Source organism: Drosophila teissieri, chromosome 2L, assembly GCF_016746235.2.
Source record: "Drosophila teissieri strain GT53w chromosome 2L, Prin_Dtei_1.1, whole genome shotgun sequence".
Taxonomy (NCBI): domain Eukaryota; kingdom Metazoa; phylum Arthropoda; class Insecta; order Diptera; family Drosophilidae; genus Drosophila; species Drosophila teissieri.
The window spans coordinates 10,161,548-10,187,399 of record NC_053029.1 but is presented as its reverse complement, the minus strand read 5'-3'; the positions used below and the strand labels follow the sequence as shown (position 1 = coordinate 10,187,399).

General features: G+C 44.4%; 2 protein-coding genes and 1 long non-coding RNA gene across 3 annotated transcripts in view; 1 reads left to right on the top strand and 2 right to left on the bottom strand.

Annotated features, from left to right (window-relative positions):
* LOC122626256 overlaps window positions 1–10,797 on the bottom strand; it is a 73,393-nt gene extending 62,596 nt beyond the window's left edge. The window contains exons 1-3 of the mRNA XM_043806448.1: window positions 10,064–10,797; window positions 893–1,000; window positions 616–707 (exon numbers count right to left, since the gene is read on the bottom strand). Of these exons, the coding sequence (XP_043662383.1) occupies window positions 616–707; window positions 893–1,000; window positions 10,064–10,797 (934 nt within the window). The remainder of the gene's footprint in view (window positions 1–615; window positions 708–892; window positions 1,001–10,063) is intronic.
* Window positions 10,798–12,476: 1,679 nt separating this feature from the next.
* LOC122626687 lies at window positions 12,477–12,941 on the bottom strand. Its single transcript, XR_006326729.1, has 2 exons — window positions 12,710–12,941; window positions 12,477–12,645 (listed from the first exon to the last, which is right to left on the bottom strand). It is a non-coding gene; the product is annotated as an uncharacterized LOC122626687 (long non-coding RNA).
* Window positions 12,942–13,089: 148 nt separating this feature from the next.
* Window positions 13,090–24,056, top strand: LOC122626012 (cGMP-dependent protein kinase 1). The gene is given in 12 exon segments (XM_043806109.1): window positions 13,090–13,418; window positions 15,093–15,566; window positions 18,731–18,802; window positions 19,127–20,119; window positions 21,145–21,302; window positions 21,399–21,682; window positions 21,757–21,870; window positions 21,873–21,925; window positions 21,990–22,228; window positions 22,424–22,744; window positions 22,813–23,044; window positions 23,301–24,056. Coding segments are annotated over 11 exon segments (3,087 nt in total). The 5' UTR covers window positions 13,090–13,418; window positions 15,093–15,461; the 3' UTR covers window positions 23,817–24,056.
* Window positions 24,057–25,852: the final 1,796 nt, after the last annotated feature.

Here is a 25,852-nt window from a genome sequence, read left to right as displayed (position 1 = left end):
CGATTCAATGAACTGCACAACTTAAAGCTTAAACATTGTTGCCGGTGGCTGCCGGCTGAAAGCTGAAGGATGGTGACATTTTCGCAGTTGTTCATGTCCCGGGTTTTCCACCGCGTATGGAAATTGGCACGGCGCAGGGACAGTGACAACCTGAGGTTTTCCACCGTGTTGCCGGCTCCCTTTTAATGCTCTCCGTTGCAGTTGTTATGCATTTTTATTGTTTTCCCACGCACTTGCCGATTAAATGGGGCGAGAGAATTTCCAGATGGGCGGGAAAATGGGTTGGAAAAGCGGGATGGGGGTGGCATAAAAGGGCACCGCCCGTCGCCTTTCCTTTCAATTTGTCTGCACAGTGTCTGTGCGGGTACCTCAGCTGGCAATGAGTGCATTTTTAATGCTAATTATTTCCTTAATTACATTTTCACTTTTACAGCAGCGCCCTTTGTGCCGCTCCTCCATGCCATTTTTCCAGCTTTTTATGTTCCCCACTCCCCCATTTTATTTTCCTTTTTTTTTGTGGGCTGTCCTGGCGCCTATTAGCCTGCATGTTCCGCAGACTACGCGGCTGTATGTGGATATATCTCTGGGGGAAATAACATTTATTATTGCACTTACCCTGCGTAGCCTCGTTTATTTCGGGTATTTCGCATCTGGTCCCCTTGAAGCCCCTCGGACAATGGCAAGTTATGGCGGCGTCGCCGATGTGCCTGCAATTGATGACATGGCAGTGAAAGAAAGGCTAAACATCAGCAACTCATAAGCAGAAGTATAGTTAGAACTATCTGTGATATTGGTAGAGAACTTTGAATACTTCATATAGCTTTAATTTCAGACTATACCTACAAGGACCTGCATTTTCGTGGATTTCAACTATTGGGTATTGAGTACTCACTTGCAAGTGCCGCCGTTCTGGCAAACGTTGGTGTGCAGGTCCTGGCAGAGGGGTCCATGACCACAGTCACTGCCGCTGAAGCCGGGAAAACAGGAGCAGCCATACGAGCTGCAAGGAACAGAGCAGAATGGAGGATGTGAGCACGTTCCCAGTACTGTTTGCCATCTGGAGGGGATGGGCAGAGATGGAGATGGAGATGGTCGAGTTGTGTGTCAGGAACTGCAAACTTGGCAGCCGCCGGTCAAAGTGGACAAGTTATCACAGCGCCGGTCGCAGGATTCGCATTTATCTCGACCCGAGATTGCGGCTGACTCATAAAACTTTTATTGGACCCACTTGATGGGAATGTTCCTTCTTTTTCTCCTTTTTTTTTTAAGTACGTGCCTAAGCTGAATTTGTAGTTATTTGGAATGCGTACTCACCGCCGGGCGAGGACACGACCGCGTCATCATCAGATACGGACACTTGGGTCGGGCTCTTGGCCTCGGACAATAATTTAAATATGTCAGTCGGCGGAGCCAAGGTCGGGAAATCGAGAAAAGCGTCGCTGTCGCCAGAGCGAAAAGCTCATGAAAGGATTTTCTCACGCATTGGGGCCGCTTGCTAAACCAATTTATAAGTTTTGCCAAGGCTTCTACTTAAACTTTTTTATCAAACGCATTGGATTGGATTATTTATTCGCAGAAGCGTTCAATGAAAACTGATTTCTGCACTCAATGAAAATGCAGAAATCTCACAGCCGTTCAATGTCAAATCAGTTATTGAAGCAATGTGCGCTTACCTTGCATTCAAATGTTTTTCATACAACTGCCTTTTTTATTTAAATCCATTTTAAATGTCACTTTCCCTCGAAAACGAAATCTACGGGCATTTTAATTCTCGGAATATAATTTACGCACACAGCGTTTTTGACAATTTAATTGGGCTACCCGAGTTTGACCAATTTTTTGTGCCATAACAAAACGTGTAACCATTTGTTGAAAGTAATTGGGCATCCTTGGCCATTTGTTTCGCCCCATGTCGCCCATTTTTCAGCCGGGGAAACAATTGTTATTCTTGCCCAGCTGTTCGTAAGTCATGCGTTGTTGACACACGCCAACCCGAATTAATTCCCCATTTTGTTTTTTCCACTTTCCACAGAAAGGTTGAAAGTGCTGAAAAGCGTGAAAATCTTAGAGAAAAGAGTAAATTCCCCCTCCTTTTCTTGGCACTTCTTCAGAAGTCTCCGCTTAATGGGCATTCGATGAAGGAACCATTGTAATTGATCTATTAGTGCCATCTGCAGCTTCCACTTTCCACTATTATCATCAAACTCGCATCACACTGGGCATATGGCCATCTTCTGTGAGGGCCAAAAGAAAAAGCCAAAACTTTTGCGCCGCTTAGTCGGGGAATAACCAAATCTTCTCCTGGGAAAAGAACATCACCAGCAATGTGACAAGCAAACTTTTGATGCTCATAAAAGTTGTGCTTTAATGCGAAATCTTTGTGTTTCTTGGCTGAAATAAGGAATCACTTTTGAGTGGGGCGATGCGGGAAAGTTGAATTGAAGGCCGCAATTATGCAAAGTATTTATTTATTTTGCTCCCGAGCTACTTGAGACAAAATTCCTCGTAAGTCCCTGTTTAAGTGTCTGTTGTCCCATATTTTGAGCACTATATATTTTGAAAATTAAGCACTTTATCATTCGAACATGAATACTCGTATGTTTGCTCCTAGGTCCTGGAAAGCCGCCCCTTTGTCCAACTTACCCACTGGCCCACTGGCTTGTTACATAAGAATTTTGTGGTCCTGCATGCCAGCCATTGTATGGCGGAAATTAATTGCCCTGTGTCCTGACATCTGCGATGCCAGAAGTCCTTGCTGCCTACTTATCGCCATGGCTCCTTGTTTCGCCTTCTGTGGCGGAAGCGTTTTTCTCGGAAAACACAAGATATTTCACACAGTTTAAACTTTAGAACTAAACTTCCGTATGTGTAAGTACACTTCAGCTGAGTTTAGATGGTGCAACTGCTGAAAATTCCATTCTAATGCAGCTTTTTAAGTATATATAACTAATTATAATCATAGTTTCAGTAATAACTTAAATTCCTTAACTTGAAATTTATTTGGTATCTTAATGTTGGCTCATCGACAGCTATTCGTAAGGATAAGCTGGTCGAAAAAGAGGAAGGAAGGAAGGATTTCCGCCACCGATTCGGCACTAAGCCTTCTTCATTTCAATGAAACGGGCTTTGCATTTTTCACGAATCCCCGAAAATCACCTGCAGCTGTTTTTTGACCGTGTGTTTGCCAGTTTTGGCTTACTTTTTCTCTGCTCTTTTATTATTTTCTGTTTTTTGCATAATTCTGTGTATTTTGCGACATGTGCACTTGGAAACTTTTTTTTTGGAACACCAAAAAAGTATTTGGCACACCGGGCTTTATTTTATTTTTCCTTTATTTGTGCCGCTGCCGGGCCTTTTGTTTTAAATAAAAATTAAATGTGCTGCACATACGGCAAATGTGTTACGATTCGGTGAGAATGGTGGGCAAATAGATTTTTGGGCGAATCTCAGGGGAGCGGCATTGTTTTCACCATCGCTCGTGGCAATCCAATTGCTGGCATTTTAAATTCATTCAGATTTCGCGGAGCCGAACAATTAAAATCGCTTGCCAAAAATCTGCAGCAACTTTATGGCACTGCACTCAAAAACTGCTGACAACGCTGCCGAAATGCTTGACTGCATTTGGAATATGACGATAGGCGAATGTGAATGCGAATGTGAATCCGACTACGAATACCAATACGAATGCGAATGCGAATGAGAATAGCTTGAATGGCTAACCCAAGATACACATATGGCTGCCATGCATATGTCATATGAGACGCCAGCATTGTTACTTAGTTGCGAGTCTCTGGCCGGGATTTTGGCACATTTTTGACAAAAAGCCAAAGTGCATTGGAAAATATGAAGAAGCGAATAGTCACTCATACATACACATCGCGTAATGGACCAGCAGAAGCTCGAATGCGAAACTAAAGCTATTGAATCACTGCAAGATATGTAATATTACAGGGTACAATAGTTAGTTTGGGCTAGATTGCCATTCAAGTGGTAAAAAATCACTGGAGTAGCGATGCAGCATAAGAGGAACTTCCTTTTCAGCCAGTAATGCCAAGTTCTGTAATAAAAATGTATTGTTGCATACTTTTACGCAGCTCTATAAAAAGCGTAATTAAGATGTGGAGTGGCAACGCCTTTGGAGACATCAGCTGGGCATGTTTCTCCCCATAATCAGACTTAATTGCTTTTGGAAAAAAAGTTTAATAATTTCCACCTTCAAAATAAATTGTTGCATAAAGAATTCAATTTGAGTGGCACACCTAGCATACTTCTGCGACTTCAGCTATGTATGCTGATCCCTGCCGCGGAATTAATTGCTTTCATTGAGCAGAATCAATAATTAAAACACGGAGCAATCGAATCGAATCAAAGCTCAGTGAATTTGTGCCCCGCATTCAACTCCACTTTAAATGACGGGCGTAGACGAATGTGGTATTGAATGACTGTTGGCCCGGTCGGCGTGCGATGAAAACGCAATGAAATTACAACAAATTGCTTTTTTCTTGGCGATGGCACGTGTAACCCGTAAAAGGAAGCGGTTGGAAAATGGGAGAAAAAACGAAGAAAAGGCTGAAATGTTGGCAATTACTTTTTCACCCATTCGCCTAATGCAATAAAATTTAATTTGATGGTCGTATGTAGCATGTGAAAAGGTGACTGCGAATAGGGTTTTGTAAAATGGTTTTGCGGCTTCGCAGTCGTAAAACACAAAGGATGTTTAATATCAAAAATATACCTATACATGCATATACATATATGTGTTGTTCTATTTGCATTTTAATGGTTTTGTTTTTCAGCATTTAAATTATTTTTATTTTTGCTGCGCCAACAGTGGCTCTGCCGAAGGGCATATAATATATTTCATAACTGCCTTCATTTTCCCACACCAGGTGGAAATTTAATTAGAAGAACAAAAATCAGAAATTAAACGAGAGTAGCTGGCTTTCCTTTATATATTTTTCTTTATATTATACCACTACGGCTGGTGGCTTTCTTATATTTTGCAAACTTTCGAAAGAAGTAATAACAGCTCTCGCTCAAGCGAGGAGCCCAATTTGTGGTCAAGGTGCCTCAATCTCGTTGCACGACAGGAAAATTAAAAGCACCGAATTGCCACAATATTGGGGCAAAAAGTTTTAATTGAGCGGCACATGCCGTAGATCGGTGCTGGCTGCCAATGTGCGAATTTCGGGGCCAAACAAAACTTAATTGCAATATGCAAAAGCGAACCATCCTAACCCGACTGCATCCCAACTGCATCCCTTTGGATGCTTCCCATAAGCGGTTCCCTGGGTGCTCGACTTTGGATAAATGACAATGTTTGACATGGCAAACAATGCACGAGGCGCAGGCAGGCAGCCAGGCAGCCAGGCAGGCGAATCGGAATGACACTGACACAGTTGCCATGTGGCGAGCCCACTGGCATGTGCATCGGCCACAAGGATGCACCTCCGCAGGACGCAGGATGGGTGTCCACCCCTGCACCCCTGCACCCCGATGCATCCATGCACCCATTGAGCCACCCACATCCCGTCGACCTGATCTCATTTGGTGCCGACATTCTGTTTGCTCAGCACCAGCTTCGCAATTTTTTGTTTGTTATTCAAGCTGAAACGGACGCAGATCCACAGCCAATGGCCTCCACGCATATTCATTGCCAGCCATGTTTATGTGCCTCCATCTCCAATCTCGAGGATTCGGGGCTGGCTTTCCGAAAATATTGCAATAGTTTTCCATTTGCCATTTGCATTTAAATTTCTGCACTCTGCGTCGATGGTTAATATTTAAAGAACATGATTTGCGCTATGACTCGCTTTCGCAATTCTCCAGGATTTTCTTTCAGGATAACAAATATGAAAGCATTTAACAAAAAATTGCTGCCGGGTTATTGAAAATAAGTTGAGTAAGAGTATACTCCCATTTTTAATATTGATGGTCTATTGTTTTGGAATTTTGAATTTCCAATATCAAATAAACATTGCCCATGAAAACTACAATGTTTTTTGTTTAAAGTATTGGATTTCAATTTTTAAATTAAGCTGTGCTAGGACTATTTGGAATATTAAGGAATTTGATCCGAAGTTTTAAATATCCCAAATTTTAATGTGAGTGATTTTACAATGAATATACTTTTCAAATGACTGAAAATCCTCGAAGGCTTCTTCTTTTGTGATGCAAAATGTAATTTTTGAAATTTGCAACTAAAACTCTCGATAAGATCGTGCCCCCCAATCCGCCACTGGAAGTGAACCCAACCAGCCACCCGATTTGGGGAGCCACCCAACTTGCCGCCAGGATGTGGCCCAATTCCATAGCGATGTCCTTGCGGATGGTGCAGGTCCTGCCGCCTTCCGCCGCCTGCTTGTTTACCGATGGTCGCACAAAAAGGTTGCCAATCAGTCGGATGGGGATTGGGTTTTACGGCCTCTTTTACATTTTGGGCCACTCAAATATACAATGTTGTGTTTAGAGCGAAAGTCTGCTGGCAATATATGCGCAACGGATGGAATTTTTCACTGCGTCTGCTCGTCAACTGTGAATACATTTGGCCACTTTTCTTCACTGTTGCGAACTTAAAGGGAAAATAGATTCAATTACACTGAATCGGTTCAATAGGAGAGGGCCCATCATCTCTGGCCCAACTGACGACCCTCAAAGCGAAAAAGTTTTTCAATTAAGCGTTTGTTAATGAAAATATAGAGATGCGTCGAAAACCGAAAGAAAAAATTAAAGCAAAAGGACAACAAGAAAAAGGACTGGAACCAAAAATGGCTTAAAAGCGAAAAAGTATTTAAAAAATATAAATTGGTTACTGCTGCTGTGCTGCTGAGTTTTGCGGTGAAGTGCAACAGATTTTCACTGGCCGGCGGCAAATTGATGAACACGACCCAAATAAATGCATACAAATGCAACCAGAAACGCATCCAGTCGGTCGAAATAAATGCAGGACGAAAATGGAATGGCAAAGGACCAAAGGACGAAAGGACCAAAGGGTTCGAAATGGAAACCAGCACTCTCTGGCTGGGACAGCCATTCCTTGCTGGCTTTTGGCCAATTGTTTATGGCTTATTGTTTCTGCTCTCCGGCTTTTTCGCCGGCAACTTGGAATCGCTTTTCCAAAGTTTCTGCCAGCAGTTCGCAGCTCAACAGCATTTTGAATATTTTATGCAAAGTTTATTGGCAATCAAACGGGGTTAGTGGTCGCCACCATTAATGAGCTGGTGCCACTATTGCAAATAAATAACCAAAAAGGGCTACAGCTCTTCTATACTTCAGTCTCGAAATTCAAATAAAATTCTCTGCTTCAACCAAAGTTAAGAACAATTCATTTAAAATCCTGCAAGTACTATATGCGCTTTGGCTTACAACATTTGATTAGCTTTTAGCTGCGCAACACTTGACACTTTTACTTCACGCGTCTGAAAGCGCTTATTAAAAATGCTAACACACAAATATGTATAGAAACAGCCAAGGCCAAGATAATAGTCATCAAATTTATGGTTTTACATACAGACCAAAGAGTAGATAATACAGTGTGCTATAATTATTTCAAACAACTTTATCAATTGCAATTATGCATTTATGTTTAATACCTTTATGTCCATATACTACATAAGTGATTATACTATTTATATTCTAACTAAAATAATCAAACGTATCAACACAAGTAGTCCTCTGTCACTATTTCTAAGTTTTGGGTACATTTCTTCTGTATCTTTTGTGGTGCCTCATTTTCCCCCCGAGACGCCCTACTTACTTGCCCCAAACTGTGGATACATGTTGTAGCATATGCAAAGTCAACGAGCTGCCACTCCACGAACATCACAGAGGCGGCAGAAAAAATTAATAAACGGGGAGGACTAAGCGTGTACGCATTCTGGGCAACACATAAAGATTCGGGCTCCCAGTTGTGAGTTTGTGAGTTATCCGCTTGTTTTTTATCATCTATTTGGCTTTCGCCGATGCCGTGCATTTTTCGCACATTAACCCAACAAAGGAGCTGCTGAAAACGAGTGCCATAAACGGGGATGCAGTGAGTGAGATTGAGCCAAAAACCAGGGGGGCTAAACATGGCTGAGGGGGATGGCTGGATATTCCCCTTTATCCCCGCATATCCTGGCATATCCTTCGAGCTGGAGAGCTGACAACATGAGCATGACTGTTTGGTTGTTTATACGAGTGCGCAGCATCTGTGATGCTGATGCGGATGTGGATGGTGATGCTGATGCCTGTGCTCCTGACACAAGTCACTTGACAGCCCCCACACACATCTCGCTTCATCTCGTGCACTGCGAGATTTCGGGGGGTGCTTCTCGGGTGCTTTGGATGCTGGGATATACGTCCTTATCTGAGGCACGTAGAGTGCGAGTTGGCCGCTCCCCATTTGCCTCTGGTTGGTAATTAAGTTACGGGCTGCTACGTGGCAGGCGCGAAATTATGTTTCCAGCTCCGACTTTAATAAGGCGAAAAGATGTTGATGCAACTTAGTTCAGCTGTCACTTTTATATTAATTTTACTCGCCCCTCTCCTCCGGGGGGAGGGGGTGTGAGCATTTCAGTGACTCACACTTCGACACTGATATTAATATTCAATTAGTTGGCCGGATGCGCGGCCTTGGGCCAGCCAATTAATTATAATTATGTTAAGTAGGCGTGGGAGTTGCAGCTTTCTTTGGCAAACTTTCGCCAGAAGTTGGCTCCAAATGCGAGTATACCAAATATACGGGCTCGTAAATAGCCAAGTGCCCCGGCAAATCGGGCAATTAATTTGATTTGTTTAACGTTCTCGGGGGTCAATGTGCGTCGTGCTATTTACATGTTAATTGCCTACAAATTTCACTTTATAATTGATTCTATAATTGAGAATTCCGTTTTATTTGCCACTGTTTTAGATGGGATATTCAAACGAATATTCGCGCTGCCTCGAGGAGCTCTTCAATTAATCAAGAACCCGCACGACTTGTCAAGGCATTGTATGTACTATGTACTATGTACTGCTACCACAAACCCTCTCACGTCAAACTCAATTGCTGAGCTTATTCATAAAACCCACTACCTGGATTTAGTCGGGAAAAATGCATCAAGCTTTCCCGCTTTTCTTTTGACTTTTGGCTGACTAGCATGTGAACACACACACACATATACACACGTATGTTGTGTACTTTTCTTTTCACTGACATGGGTTGCCATTGTTTCGGGCTGCCGTCCTCCGCTTCTCCGCTTTTCCGCCGGGGGAAATCCGGCCGGGTTTTTTCGCTTGTTTTCGGGCTCCACTTATTGAAACATTACAAATGTATGGCTCCCACTTGGTTTTAGATGGAGCCAGCGCGGCAGCCTTGAACCGATCCCGATCCCGAATCCGAATCCAAACCCAAATCCAAATCCAAGCGAAAAGAACAAAAGATTGATGTGCGAACAGTTAACAATTTCAACGGCTACCTGTCGGTGATTTCCACTGCCATGTATATGGATTTGTCTGAACAGCAAGGAGACTGAATTTTAAACCCATGTGAATCCGGTTCTCTCTCTGCTTTCCCACCATTTTCACTTTCCCTCCGCCGCATTTTCACTGTCCACTTGGCGGAAGGTCGTTGGGAGCCGAAAAAGTTTTGCCTCCGCTTAAATATGCTGCATGTTCCGGACGCAGGTGCTCGTGTCCACGGGGAGACCGGGCTGGATTGCTCGCGGTGCTCACATATATTTCAGCTGCGTCAATGGCTCCCACCATGCTCAACTTTTGCACAAAACTAACTTTTGGCTGGCTGTAATTCAACTTTTGTTGCAAGCTAACACAATGCTTGAGTCATTTATTCAATGCTTATTTGTAGTAATCAAGGATATGTCAAAAAACAATTAATAGAGATTTCTGTATGCCTTTAATACCCAAGAAGAAAACATCCCATGCCCAAATTACTCATCCGCCCTGTTGACCATCTTCAGTCAAATATAACAAGTAACATTACACTCAACACTTTCGTGTCATTTAACTTCCGCTGTTTTATACAACTTTTCAGCTTCATTTAATAAATACCTAATGTTTAATTTTCGTGATCAGACGCACTCACCTGTAGTCCTCGCTCGCATAGCAATCCCCAAGGAATCGGCACTGCAGCGTGTTGCACTGACTGGTCTTCACCTCGTGCTGCACCTCGTAGGTGATGTTGAACCCGTAGACGTCGAGCAGGCGGTCCAGGGCGCGCAGGTGGGTGCCGTCCAGGGTGGCCATGGTGAAGCGGATCTCCAGGTACTGGCTGTGGAACTGCACCCACGTGACCTGGGTGACGTCGTCCTCGGTGAGCGTGAAGACGCGATGCGCAGGCACCTTGAAGTCATCCGAGTAGTACATGTACTCCGTGAACTTCAGGCCGCTGAGCACGTACAACTGGGTGAGGTACACCACGATGGACACATTCGCCTGGCCCGGCGGCGGCATATCGGTGGCATCGATGATCCACACGCACTCGATGGGCGTGGCGAAGCGGTGCGGGAAGTTGGGCGTCTGGATGTGGCCGTGGCGCGCCTTCAGCATGCCCCCGCATCCCGGACTGGACGCCGCGGACGGGGAGTGGGTGTGTCCGCCGGAGGCGTGCTCGCCGCCGGCGAATGCGTTCAGCGCAAAGTGATTCTTTCCGGGCTGGAAGGGCGGCGGCGGGGGCAGCGGCACGGCGGGCAGGGAGAACTTCTGGTCTGCATCTGGAGGCATCTGGTGTGGCAGGACCGCCGCCGGCAGCAGGAACAGGAGCAGCAGCAGGAGCATCAGCAGCCATATGCTCGCTGATAGCCGGACGACGAGGGTCATTGACTTGGCTTTCGCAGTGGGGGCCCGCTCTCAAGGATTTCCTTTACTTTTTTTTCGGCTCTCGGTCTCGTTGGTTTTTTTAGCTGGCAGCTAGCTTATCATTCGGTGAGGACATGAATTGGAATCCTGGCGGCTGCCACGGCCCAGTCACTCATTGACATTTGGCCCATTTTTTCTGTGCCGGCGGAGAACTTCAGGCGCAGCTGCAAGCAGAGGAAAAAAGAGTGGGTAAAAGATAAAGTCGAATTTTTAGTTAAAACCATTTTGACAGCTGTCGTTTGCATTTGAATAACTGCCGCTGGCTTTTCACGTTGACTCTCCGCTGTCAGCGTGAAAAAAGCAATTTGGAAATCCACTAAAACGCGAAGGAGCTCGAGGAGCGCATCAATCATGGCCTTCATGGGTGTCGTCGAGCCTGGCTGGTCATAAAACAAAGGCACAAAGGACCCCCCCGCCCCTCGAAACTGTTTTGCCATATTTTTCAGGAGCCCACTTTCTTGCAGTCCCCATTTCATTTGAGCTATTCAGCTATGGCCCAAAATCTGGTGGGTTAATAAATGCATTACTGAAAAAGTGGAGGCTGGAAATGCAATCAAATCGCATCAAATTTAGACTCTAATTCAAATGTGTGTGCAAGTGGCGTGTGGCATGTGGCAGGGCAATGCAAACACAGCCGGTTGTAATTAGGATGGCCTAATCGGATAAGTAAAAACTTGGCAGACCAAATCAAAATGCGCATTGCCACAGAGCCACAGGCAAGTTGTCAACAATTCTGGCCAAATGCCGCTGCCTGGCAATTGGATGCATAAATTATTCAGCGTTCATAGAGTGCCATCTCAGTTCGGTTGTGCCTGTGTGTGTGGTTAATAAGATTATGCAATGGAACTTCCGGCGGGGACAGGAAATACCCGAGCAGATATATATAGATATACATATATATTTTGGAATTTGTGCTCGAGTTTCGTTCGCTTCCTTGGACCAAATGAGTTTGCAGCGCTGACTTTAAAGCGATGCTCCTGCTGCCAGGCTGACAAACTTTGGCATCCGCACTCGCATCCGCGCCCACATCCGCATCCTGCTGCGCGTCCTTCAAGACGCTGATGGTGTGGGTGTGGGGTGGTGCGTGTGTGTGTTAACAAGTTTAATCAAACGACAATGTCGCCAGATACGTGCATACTTTTAGGCATATGGGCACGTAGAGCGGCGCGCGGGAAAAAGTATTTTAGCACGAGTGGCAAGTCAAGTCGAGGGTGAAAATGAGTTCTACTTTCAAATTGCTTTAGTTACGCATTTAGGGCATAATGAATAAAAACTCCGCGAACTTCTCGCCCATCTCGAACGCCTCGAGAATTCTAATTTGTGACGCCAGTTCTTTGCCGCTTGTCACCACATTTGATTTACATATTTTTCGAAAGGTAAACGCGTGACATCTCGCTTACCCTTTCACCAAACTTCTGAACGGCATTCTATTTAATATAAAATTTGATTTCCGAGTGCCAAAACTTTCGGCTGACGAGCGAAATGGATTTTTAATGACCAACTTACTAATGAGAATGTTCGGAAATAGCAGTTTAATCAAAATTACATTAATATTGCAAGTTATATTTTAAGCCAAACACAATAACTTTCATGCAAAATGCAAAAGTTGCCGTGCCCAAAAATGGAACAAATGCGGGTCATTAGGAAAAAATATCTACAAAAATCATTTATTTATTTTACCAAAGAAAATGTGAAATTGGAAAACATGAAAAGTGTTTAATAGGCCCGATGACAAATGGAAGTGGTTTGCTCCTTTCAAGCCGAAGTGTCAATAATATTGCTTTGTGATTTGCGGGCAATGGGAGTTTGCTTAAAAAACGATTAAAGTGCTTTGCAGTCAAAAATGAGAGCAATTTATAAATATTTGTTGCACCTCTTGCAGCGCCATAAGCAAATGGAAGCAGCTCTTTTGGGCCAAGATAAGTGCGTTGGTATTTGCCTACTCCAATTACGCTTGGCCTAAAGAGCCCCCCTTTTGGCCCACTTGCCACTGCCATGCGAGGTGGGCCCGAAAAGAACGTCTCGCGTTAACAGTGACGCCCGGCATGCCCAGCACTTCTCCATAGATAAGGCCACTAGGCTGGCACTTGAACTGAACTCAGCTGAACTGATACCGATAAACATAAAGCCAGTTAGTTGGCCGATTCGCTCGCAGTCGCCGCTGGCATCGCAGTCGCAGTCACAGTCGCAGTCGCAGTCGCAGTTGGCGTGTGGAGCAAATTGCCAATTTAAATTGGCCGCGTTAAATTAGTCGAGTTATCAGCCTCCACGGCGGCAGGTGTGCGGAAGGTTTTTGCGGATCGGGCGGCAGTACTCACCAGATATCGCGTATACGCCCTGCACTCCGGGAATCGGTGCCTGGTGCCTAGTGCCTGTTGGTGATTCAGTCGATGAATGGCCCTCGTGGAGCGGAAATTGTTACGTGCGAATTGTGTAAAATGAGCTGACCCCTGATCGGAAATGGAGTTTCTTGGGCAGTGAAGAGCCACGATTGGTTTCCATTTCCATTTCGGTTTCCCTATTTGTGTTTCTGCGGTCATTTGCGATTTGCACATGCCCGTTTTGCGTGCTCGCCTCAAGTGGTTCGTTGGTTGGTTGAAAAGTGAAATGCTCAAGAATTTGTTGAGTTCTAATGGTGCAAAAAAACAGTTTGTGAATTTCATTTCCATGCTATTTGACAAATTGACAGTCAACAAATGTATCAATCATCTTGAAGTTCTTGATATTGATATCTAATCAAAAGATATGGCTGACAACTGCCACGAAGTTCTTTGAGTGTTTTATATTCGCGAAAAAGTGCCTCATGCGCCAGTGGGCCTTTTAAATAAGTAGTTCAACCTTTTACCAAAAGTATGGCTGTGGTCACTTTTGGGTTTTCTAAAGTGACACACTTCTTTTGGTAAGAAGTGCCTTGTAAAGTGTACCAATTATGTGAACTTTACTCCGGCCATAAAATCTTATCGCAGCGCCAAAAACTTGTAGCTAACGTGCTCGAGCTATAAACCAAATCAAAACTGAAAAACAGAAAAACACAGAAAAACTAAAAAAAGTGAAAAACTGAAAAATAACAGAGTGAGGCAATGGCTTCATTATAAAATGCAATGAAATGGCAACATTTAAGCCAGCAAAGAACAACAAGTGAAGAAGCAGAAAAGTGTGCTGATAACTGATAACTGCAAACGAAATGTCAATAAATTAATATAAATGAGTGACTCGTGACTTGTGGCTTGTGGCGGTGGCGGCTCCACCGATTCATTCCGGCCTTTCTCTTGTTATTGTTGATCTAGCTGTTGCCATTACTTTGGCCAATGTTTCAGCTCGTTCTATGTACCATTTTGTACAATTTCTGTTTGTATTTCCCAAGCAAATCATGTGGAAACAAGCCAACGGGCAGTTTGTTCTATTTACCAATGTTGTTCGGCGTTATCGACAAATCGTATAAGGAAATACAGCACCAATATTGGTTGATAAAACGGTGCTATGTGTAAGGAGTATGTGATTTTTAAGGCACTGGTCTGCACATTGTTAGTGCTCCAAGTTTTTGGGGCTGTGATAATTGCAAAGCCCCCAAGCCAAGTATCGTTGCCTTTCCGCGGGGCATTTGGCTTCGAGCTCTTGGCCAAACAATGAAATCCCCCCGCATAAATAGAAAACAATTAGGCATTTGGCGGCGATAAGGCCAAGATGATAAAAGCCAGCAAGCATACTGTGACTCATCGCGATTCTTGGCCGTGAAACAAAAACCGAGTAACCGGGAAACCGAGAAATTGGTAGCAATGAGCGCTGTGAGCGGTAATTAAAGCAGCCAGTTGACGATGCGCATAATTTTTGAACTTTGAAACTTTTGTTCCACAAACAAATTTATCAGATGCAAAGCAAATGCTGCTTCCCCGTTTTTCTGGCACACTTGATAAACCGATGTGGTCGTGGTCAATTCGCATTCTCCGATCTCCTTTGTCTTTGATGGCCAACAGAAGAGCTGATGGCTTACACAATATCTGGCTCGTTGTCCTTTCACTGCGCACTTCTAGTTTCTGGCAATAGCATCCTAGATACTGGATTTACTGCTTCCCCTAACTCACTGAACTCACTGAAAGTAAAATCGGATTTTATGAGCTAGCTGGTAAAATCACCGCTTTGTTTTGCCCAAGAATACAATACGATATTGCCTAATGCATGTATATAATCAAATGTAAAATCAAATTAAGTTTCACTTCGTTAAAGTAAAGTTTCCTTAATCATTCCCATGCGATAAGATAGTTTGCGGAATACATAGATATCGAACACTGACTTAATACCCCGAACTAATCAATTTAAAGCCAATAAGTGTTATACCGACGAAGTAAATCGATTCCGTAGACCAATCACAATCGAAGCAAACGAGTACATAATCCGTCACAATTGCAACCGAACACAACAAATTTATAGCCGCAATTAAATCCTTGGCCATAAATCAGGGAATATGGCCGGGGTAATCAAAGTGTTTAACCCACACACAGCAAACGCATCGAGATAAATTAGCGCGAACAAGAGATTGGCCAGAATAAAAGATATTATATAGACGGATACAGATACCTGGATACAGATATAGATACAGATATCTGGTATCTGGTATCCAGTGCAACATGGCCTGCTTTCCCCGACTTTTCCATCATCGCAGCAAAAACAAATTCACGCCCGCCGAAGATGAGAACACCGATACGATACTCAACACACAAGATAGTCCCGTGGTGAGTTCCGCTTCAGTACTTAGTATTCAGTATTGTATTTAGTATTGCACTTGTCTGATAAGTCGACTGATAAGTTCATCAAGTGCTTAATTGAGTTAATCGGGGCGGCGAGAGAAAACCATAAATAATGCGAGGCGAAGCAGTGACTACAAGCGGGCCATTGCGACGATGGAGATACCTCATGCAAATATATATACATAATAAATAAAATTAGTAACTGCAACACATCACTGGTTACTGCTCCTGTTCACTATACAGTAATTCTTTATAAACTAATTATTTGCAACCCCTAGTAACTCACTTTTATGACTTTTATTATATGTAATACCCACATGAACGCATGCAATCAGATAAACCTCATATCACTTCCACTTCTGGCCGGATTGCAATATCCGAATCGGAATATTAGTGTATTATTATCAGATGATTTCATGTGTACTTTTATGATCGGAAGTGACCTTGTGCTCCCTGAATAAACAGGGTATTGAATCACGCTGAAATGTGTTTGCAGCGAAACCTAGTTTGTCTTATCACGAATTTTGTGTCCATGACGTTCACTTTTTAACTGGCTTATCTTAAAAGCAGCGAAAAATACAGAAACCTGGGGGAAAAACACGAGTGCCGATGGCTGATTTCCCATTAGCTTTCGCATGGGGAATATAGTTGCAGAGCTCATTCAGAATTCTAACACTTCAAAGAACTTTTTTTTAATTCAACCAAAAACAATATATGTATATACACACAGCTTTTAGTGAATGAATGATTTAGAATATTACGCACATGCTCGCAGTACCTAAGTAAATATATCTATCTATCTGAAAGGCACTTGACTATCTGCAATCTTGGCCTTTCATCAATAACAAACATTCTGCGACGAGTTGGCATTAGGTATGCAAAAATATGATAAGCATGCATACAAATAGATGTGGTGGGGCAACTGGCAACGGGAATCGCAAGGATGGAGCTTATGCATAAATCCACAAACACGAGCATCTTGCAGCCGGAGCTCCAAATGACGTATAAATATGCAGGATCCGTCGGATGTGTAGCTATCTATGGAAACATCTGTATCTGTCGTACTTTTGTCGGAGCAGCGGCACTGACATGGTTCTAGGCTGAAATGAACGTGATTGCACGCACAACTTACACGTCACAGTAATTCTAAATAACTGCGAAATGTTTTTTGGCGGAGGGGCGGGAGTCAAGTCCTTTGGGGGGCGGGGCCAAATGCCCCCCGGCAAGGAATTCGTGAAATGACGCAGACTGTGGAGCCAGGGAGAATCCTTTCAAGCCAGCATAAGAAAAAAGAGAGAAAAAAGAAAAAACAGGCACACGTTATCGGTGACTTTATCGGCTGAGAAGCTGAATTCGGGGCTTCCGTGGGAAAACGGAAAACCTGTCAAAACGCCGTCGTTTAGCTCGATTAGCATATCAAAGCAGCTCCAAGCAGGCGACCCGCAAATTGACACCAGTTTATTTATGCCCACACTAGGCGCCCCGAAACAGGCTTGAATATTTCATTAGGCCGTGCCAATTAAAGATAAGATGGAAAGTTGGAATACATTTCGAGTACACACCCTTGCCAAAAAGTCACCAAAATAGTTTAAGCATAATGGTTTAAACAACTCTTTTATAGGATCCCCTAATCGAAAAGTTGTTAGCATTGATCGCAGATACATAACGAATAACCAAATTACTTTCTATGCAACAAGGAGCTTATATTAATTAGAACAATTATATTTAAAAAAAATACATTTTTTATGTATAAGCATTTGAGTTAGAACTATGATTAATGTATTTTTTTTTTTTTTTTTTAAATTTTTTTTTTTTTTGATTTTTTTTTTTTTCATTTAATATCATATTTTATCAGAACATTCGAATATTGTCAAATATGAATCATATTCTTGAATTCGTATTAATTTCATCATTCTTCTCTTCGAGTTACAAGCTACTGACTGTAATGGCAATACCTTTTGAAAGGGTATGCTAGAAAGTCGGAGACTACCCCAATGTGGGCCTAACTTACTTTTGCAACTCCGACTTCCGATGAGCACTGCAGTTCGCTATCTACTACTTTTGCTAAAAAGCGGTAATAAATGCTAGATCATATTTTTAGATTAGAAATACTGAAAACCAGTAATAAATTCAGCAAAATTATGACTTATGTCATGCACCAGTCATAGCTGTCTGATCTATTTCTATAACATTTTTGCGCAGCCAAACAAAAAGCGAACATAAAATTACTTTTACGACACACAACCAGCAGCGGTGTCAAAACTTTTCCATTTCTGAAGAGGCCACATGTCTGAAGTCGAAATGGAATAATAAGTTCGTAAATAAGAAATGGAAGCCCGTGAGATTTGCTTAAAGCCCAGTTCATCGGCACTGTAAGCCGATCAATCTGGAACGATTCACGGCGAATCCCTAACTGACGTGTTGAGAGGTCGAAAGGTCGAGAGGTCGAAAGGGGGACACAAGGGGGGTGGGGCAAGTTTAATGCGCATTGAGTGTAAAATGCCCCCTATGGAAAGCGGAAAATCACAATGGAAATTGGCTATTATCGGCCTATTGGGGGCTTAGGCTGACAGGCCAGAAGTGGGCACTTCCAAGGTACAAAATTATGCTCAGCATCAGATTGCTTTTACGTAAACAGATATATGATCAAAAAATAAACAAGATACATATACGACAATCACAATGGCCAATAAATTTGGTCAGTGGGGTATTTAAGTTAATGAAAAGTGAAGTTTGAGTGCTCAACACATTTACTTCTTTTATGTGGAGAACAAACACTAACTAAGATGAGCTATAATCAAAAAACTTTGTTTATAAAACTGGGCTACTAATATTGCTAGTTTTAAAGTATTCTCAAGTGCACAGCTAATCTTCTTTCCTACTATGAGCTAATTTAATTTGTATTTGCGTTGATTAAAATAAACATGCAGTGGGATTCAAGAGATTCAAGAGCATTTGTCATCGGAACATAACTATGAATATGTCATGAAAAGTAAACATGAGTGACAAGAGGGGCCAATCAAAAGACTGCTGTTTGCATTAAGCAAATAAAGCGTTTCTAAAAACGCAGACGGGGGATTATTGTTCGTGCATTCATTTCTGCCAAATAAATTTGAATTATACTTAAATGCGCATTTGGTGTCTTTCAGCAAATTGGCCGGTACGTCCGTCGCGAGGAGAAGCCACTGTACTCGCCCATCGTCACTCCCAGTGCCAGTGAGGTGAGTATTCCAGTAGCCAGAAAGCAGAGAGCAGAAACCAGAGCCCAGAAACCTCGCACCTGCACTCTATGTACCTGCCTCCACCTGTTTATTGGGACTCGACTAATATTTGCACACATGCTTGTATGTTTCTTATACTTTCAAACGATTCGGTGGTGTACACAATAATATCGGCACAAAACACTTGTAAATACACCGCCCACACACACACACCCACCCACCCACAACCACTTGGAAACACCTCCACCGAACTTTTGCACCGCTGCTGTGTTTGTCTTGTTTGGCTGTTTGGTGCGGATCCTTCGCTGCCTTTTGGTCCTTTAGGCCAAACTTCAGCGCCTCAGGCAGCCGGCGCCCGGCTCACCGCCCACCTCCGCCCCCTCCCCCGTCAGGGGCACCCTGCAGTCGGTTGCCGAAAATGGCAGCGCACACAATGGCGTCCAGGAGCGGAAGTTCCGCTCCAACAAGGACAAACTGCCGGCGCAGGACGCGTCCCCGTCCGGCGGCAGTGCAATTAATGTCACACGCTCGAGTTCGAAATTAAGACCAGTCAAAGAGCGTCGGCCCACCGCCCTGCCCACCGAGGTGCCCAGCATCGAGATCCAGGATGTGAAGGATGCCAAGGATGCGCTGGTTGCAAGGCATGGCCAGGATGCACTGGAGGAGGCGGTGGTGGCGCCGGAGCCGGGTGCTAATGCACATGTCGATGTCGTCGATGGCGGCAAGTCAAAACTCAAAGTGAATGTGAATGGCATAATTGATGAGGGCGTCGCCCACGATGATGATGTTGCCACACCCTCGAGCACAGCCACGACACCTGTGACCGGAGGTCCTGTAAAGTTTTTCATTGGTCACACGCAGGAACTAAGCGGCCAGCAAACAGATGACAACTTGTCCTGGCAGAGCAGCGATGCCAACAACAACGACAGCAGCAGCAGCAGCGCCGCCAAGCTGACAAATGGCGTCCTGCCACAGGAGCAACGGGAACGGGAATGGGACAAGGATTCCAGAGGGAACCTGCAACCACTCCAGGCACCGCCCCGCGCCAAGAGCTCCAGCAACGTGTCACTCAATTATCTGGCCAAGAGCCAGACGGACAGCCAGCGCCGCCGACGTGTGTCCACGATGCCCGATATTAACATACCGCCGGCACCGCCGCTGCCTCCGGAGCTCCTCGTCCCCGGAACGCCGCTCCATCTGCGCAAGAAACGGAGCGTGGAGCGACCGCAGCAGGAGCAGGAGCAGCAGGAGCAGAAGCAGCAAGAGCAGCAGTGGCAGGGGAACCAGCAGAGCCAGCAGGATGCTTCGAATAGTCAAGTAAGTAATGAGGTGGCTTGCCAAGTGACATCCTCACCGGCAAACTGGCCAGAACTCTGCGGTTTCTGCCGGCATAGAAGTGCTGCAGGTTGTGGCACCTTTATTCACTAGATGGGGTGAATGGTGGGGCAGTAGGTAGTGTCATTTCCAACCTACTTGGTCCTTGATAGTTGCATCATTTGCCAATGATATTGGTTTGCAATCAAATGGTTTGGCTGAATGCCAATGCTAATTAATCACAATTATTATTAGATAGCCACAGCTACTGCTGCAAATGCTTTAGTAGTAAAGTAGAATTACCATACCTACATGCATTATTTATTTTTTAATAAAAATAATAGTTTTCCAGTTACTTGTACCTAGTTATGCAAACTAAAAACAAGCAACTGGCATTGGCAGCCAGTACATGCAAACACCCCGAAACTTCCATTCACTGACATCCCGCATCCCGTGAGTGTGTCTAACTGTCGGAAAGCTACACTCCATTTGCTATTTGATGCAACTTTCGTGTGTTGGGGTTCACACACCCACACACACAGTTCCCCTGACCTTTTATTGCCCCGGGACTCAAATACTCAAATGGGGAGACCGAAACACGGAACAGCTGGCTGCAATTGAGCCGTGCGCCCAGCACACTTGTGAAAACAAGTTAAACGTTAATTGTTCACCAACAGACACGAACCGAAACTTTTTCGCCACCGAAAGAGCCGTTCCCTCCGCTTCCTGGGAGCTGCTCCATGGGCAGCCTGTGGCTAATAGGTGCTTGGATAGCTCCTTTCCGCAGGAGTTTGTTGCTCCTGTATGGCCATAACGCCGCTTAACGTTTATATCCCGGTACCTTTGTTTCCAGCTTTCCAAATGTTTTGGATAGCGAAACTTAAAGACAGTTTGCAAGACCTTTTGTTAAAGAAAATACCATTTCGTAGGCTAACCAACTTGCTATTAAAAGGAAATACAGTCGTTGCTCTTATCATTTGCACTATCTAATTCCTTTTTTCGGTAATTTCACACACAAATACGAAAAGGATCAAATAGCAGCAGCAAAGGAGGGCGGCGAGAGTCAGAAGTCCAGCGATTCCTCGACACCAAAAACACATCGCGTGGAAGGTGGCCTCATCTATGTCCGTCCCAACTTTCCCATTCAGGGCGACATTGAAATCGAATCTATTGCAAAGGACGAAGGGTGAGTAACCACCACAACCGGGTGAATGGTGTTCCACGCCAAATTAGAGACAAACAAGCAATCCGCTGATTATGGCCCAATGTATCCGTTCCACAGCACACGCAATCTCATACGAACGGCCATTGAGCGCAATGACTTCCTCAATAATCTAATGGACAAGGAGCGCAAGGAGATGGTTATCAACGCCATGGCCCCGGCCAGCTACAGGAAGCACAGCCTCATCATCCGGGAGCACGAGGAGGGTTCCGAGATCTACGTCTCCGCCGAGGGCCAGTACGATGTCATCCGCGGTGGCCAACTGGTGGCCAGCTTCGGACCGGCCACCGTGTTCGGTGAACTGGCCATCCTCTACAATGCTCCGCGCCAGGCGTCCATAGAGGGTAAGTTTTCAACTTTGAAAAACAGACTACAACAAAAAAGGGTCGATGTATAAATCAGAGGGTCCTTGTTCCAGCTGCCACCGATGCACGCGTGTGGAAAATCGCACGCGAAACCTTCCGCGCCATCATGCAAATCTCTGGGTCCCGGGAACGCGAGGAGAACCTCCAGTTCCTGCGCTCCGCTCCTTTCTGCAGGAGTTCGACCAGAGTTTGCTGCTCAAAGTCGTGGATCTTCTGCAGCGGGTAATCCATTATCATGGCCATCGCTGCACTGCCCCCAAACTCAGTTGCCTCCATTGTATTGCAGAAATTCTACGAGACCGACAGCTGCATTGTCCGCGAAGGAGAGCTGGGCAACGAGTTCTACATCATCCGCTGCGGCACGGTGACCATCAAGAAGCGGGACGACCAGCAGCTGGAGCAGATTGTGGCCAATCGGAAGCGCGGCGACTACTTCGGGGAGCAGGCGCTGCTCAATGCGGATGTGCGGCAGGCCAGTGTCTATGCGGATGCCCCGGGCACCGAGGTGCTCATGCTGGACAGAGAGTGAGTGCTGGACAGGTTATGAATCGATGACGGAGAAGGAGCAACATAATTGGGGGTTTCTATAACAACCGCACACATGCCAATTGTACAACATTTTAGGTGTATCATTGATTTACTTCTCCCATTGACTGACTTAGTAATACTCCTGGCTATCTTCCCTTATATTAAAGACTTACTTCTTGCACCCATTTCCAGAGCCTTCATTAGCTATCTGGGAACCATAAAGCAGCTGCGCGATAAGCCCAGCAGTCAGCGCAGCGACACGAGTGGTCGTTCCAGCAACAAGTCGCTGGAGTTCGACAACGAGTACTCCCAGGTGGCCATCTCGGAGCTGAAGAAGATAACCACGCTGGGCTGCGGCGCCTTTGGACGCGTGGATCTGGTGGCCTACAAACAAGAGGCGCTGGCCCTGAAGATCATCAAGAAGATCGAGGTGGTCAAGCAAGATCAAATAGAGCACGTTTACAACGAGAAGAACGTCATGATTAAGTGCCGGCAATCGCCCTTCATAGTACAGTGCGTCGTAACTCAAGCTCTTGACTTCGCTGAGATAAAGTACAGCATTTCATTTCATTTCATTTCAGACTGTATCGCACGTACCGCAATGACAAGTACGTCTACTTCCTAATGGAGGCGTGCATGGGCGGTGATGTATGGACGGTGATGTCAAAGCGCCAGTACTTCGATGAGAAGACGGCTAAATTTATAGCGGGCTGTGTCGTCGAGGCCTTCGACTACTTGCACTCCCATCACTTCATCTACAGGGACTTGAAGCCCGAGAACCTGATGCTGGGCACGGATGGCTACTGCAAACTGGTATTTATATGCACCATAGTAGATAGTTACTGCCCTTTATATGTAGCAAAACTAAAAAGTAACACCCTCAAATATGCACAATTTAGACGTTTAGAAGTGTGCTTCATATTCACAACTAGTTATATATGCTTAAAAGTGTGCTACAGAAAGCTTAACTTTATAGATAGTATACTTTTAAACAGCTTTAAGTGGTTTTCACAACCTTTAACTATCTCTGACAGTATTAAGCATATTACAAATATTAATTTCCTTCCAGGTCGATTTTGGATTTGCCAAGTTTGTGCGGCACAACGAGAAGACCAACACCTTTGCGGGCACACCGGAGTACGTGGCCCCGGAGATAATCCTGGATCGAGGACACGATCGAGCCGTCGACTATTGGGCCCTGGGAATTCTCGTATACGAACTGCTGGTTGGCAAAACGCCCTTCAGGGGCGTCAACCAGATCAAGATCTACCAGCAAATCCTCAGTGGCATCGATGTCATCCACATGCCCTCGCGCATCCCCAAGTCCGCGCAGCACCTGGTGCGGCATCTCTGCAAGCAACTTCCGGCGGAAAGGCTGGGCTATCAGCGCAAGGGAATCGCCGATATCAAACGGCATAGTTGGTTCGAAAGTCTCGACTGGCAGAGATTGAAGCAGAAGCAACTGCCGTCGCCCATCAAGAGGCCGTTGAAGAGTTGGACCGACTTGCAGTATTTTGGTCCTTCGGGTGTTGAGAACGACTACGAGCCACCGGAGGAACTGAGCGGTTGGGATAAAGACTTTTAGGGCTTTGGAAGAAGTACATTTTGTAAAGTTTCGGATATTAGTAGTTAGTTAGTAGGATAAGTGTACCCACGCAGCAGCCATTACAACCTCGTCTTAATTACTAGCTTCGAAAATACCCAAGTCTGTGCCCAATTGTTACCTATTCTGTACTAGAGTTTTATTGTAAGTTTGTTAGATTAAATACTTTTTAGGTAGACGTTAACATGAACAATTATATCGCCCATTTACATAAGAACAGAATACTTTCCAATGTCTTCATTTCAGTATTTCTCTTCATACATTTGAAGAAAATGTTCGCCTTGAAAGTCAAAATTGAATGCTCGGGCAGCACTCAAAGAGGTTTATTTGTATTTGCAGTATCAATTAGAACCACAAACTAATTTTCTTTTCCTTTAACCGAGGCAAACAAACTCAATTTAACTGCATCACTCGACTCTTTGCTTGCCAAATGCAATTCCCAGAAGTTGGGAAATATAAGGCCACTTTGTCTTTAACAGGTGAAAACTGGAGGACAAACTGTGGGTTCCTCAGTGGGGCAACATAACTTATTACGACATCCCTGCGTTTATCATCGCCATCAATTTCAATGTGGCTCCTTTCTGTTGTCCTGGATGCATCATCATTTGTGTGGGGTTTCCATCTCGCAAAATGGCCTTATTGTTTTTCTTTGACCTATTAGAGTCTTTGGGTATAATATAGGATCCTTTAGAAGGATTGCTCATGAAACCAACTAGCAAAATACTTAACATTTGTGTAAGGAAGCCATGTAAGCACAAAAAATTACTATAGCTTACATTCACGACATGCTTTCAGAAGCTAATTCATGAGCTAATAGGAAAGCACTTCCTTAAATCTTTAATCAAGAACCAGGAACTCCTTAGAAGAAAATCGACTGAAATCCGGACGGGAAAACCAACCAAATTCAATTTGGACTACGAGTATGGAAAGTCGAAGTAAGCCAAGAAGCAATCGTGCATGGCGACCAACATGGTTAATCAATAATTTAGTATGCTGCGAAATGGTCAAAGGATGAAAAGTTGGGATCCTTGGAGTTGAAGGGAGTGGGGGGTCCTTTTTCGCCGTAGACATTCGCACTCATTTAACAATTTTACGCTTCGTTTAAGAGCCGTAAGAGGGATTGGCTGGGAGCAGTAAAGAGTTCTTTGATTCCCTGGAATTCTCCATATTATCTTTTTTTTATTTTTTGCATTTTTTTTCTGTGGGCCCAAAAGTTTGTGGGGAAAATAAAAAGGCATTTGCATGGCTTTCTTAGTTAACCTTTCTGCGCACCTTTCTCTAGTCAACGGGACGAGTCAACGACGGTCGACAGTCGACAGTCGACATCATTTTCCGCTGTGGAAAACTAAGCGGCGGTTTTGCCACCCATTTTCCACGGCGTTGCCGGTTGAGCGCGCACAGTTTTCCCCGTTTTCCCAACGGAAATGATGACATTTCGTCTAACTTTGTCGCCGCGGTGTGCAGTCGCATAGAAATTGTGCGGAGGTGTCGAAGAAATGGCACATTCCATACTGGGACAGTTGCGAAAATGAACATTTTCACTTTGCCACGCGGCGCTGGCTGGCGGAAATTGTTGAAATGTTCACCAGTTCCTGCGCTTCTTATTCGGCTTTCTCTCTCTCTTTTTTGTTTTTTTTTTTGCTTGCCGTGCCACAAAATTGAAATTGTGGCCAAATGTTTTCGCCAACGGTTTTATTGATTTCCCCTGCACACACATACAAACATATAAATGTACTTTATTCGGCGGAAGGAAGGTAGCAAAATGTTATTATCAATTATCGTTTATTATTGCGGCGCATTTGTTCGCTTCGTCGATTATGTTTTCTTTCATTTGCGGCCATTTCCTTAAAATTGTTGCCGTCTTATTTATTCAAGGAGCCATGTACCTGCGATCAATGGTGTTTTTCATCAGGTTATTTGGCGGACACGAGTGTTCCATCGACTATTTTTTTAAGACCAGAAATAGCTTTGCGTCTTTGTTTATTCTAGGATTTTTGAAGAAACTTCAACCATTCAAG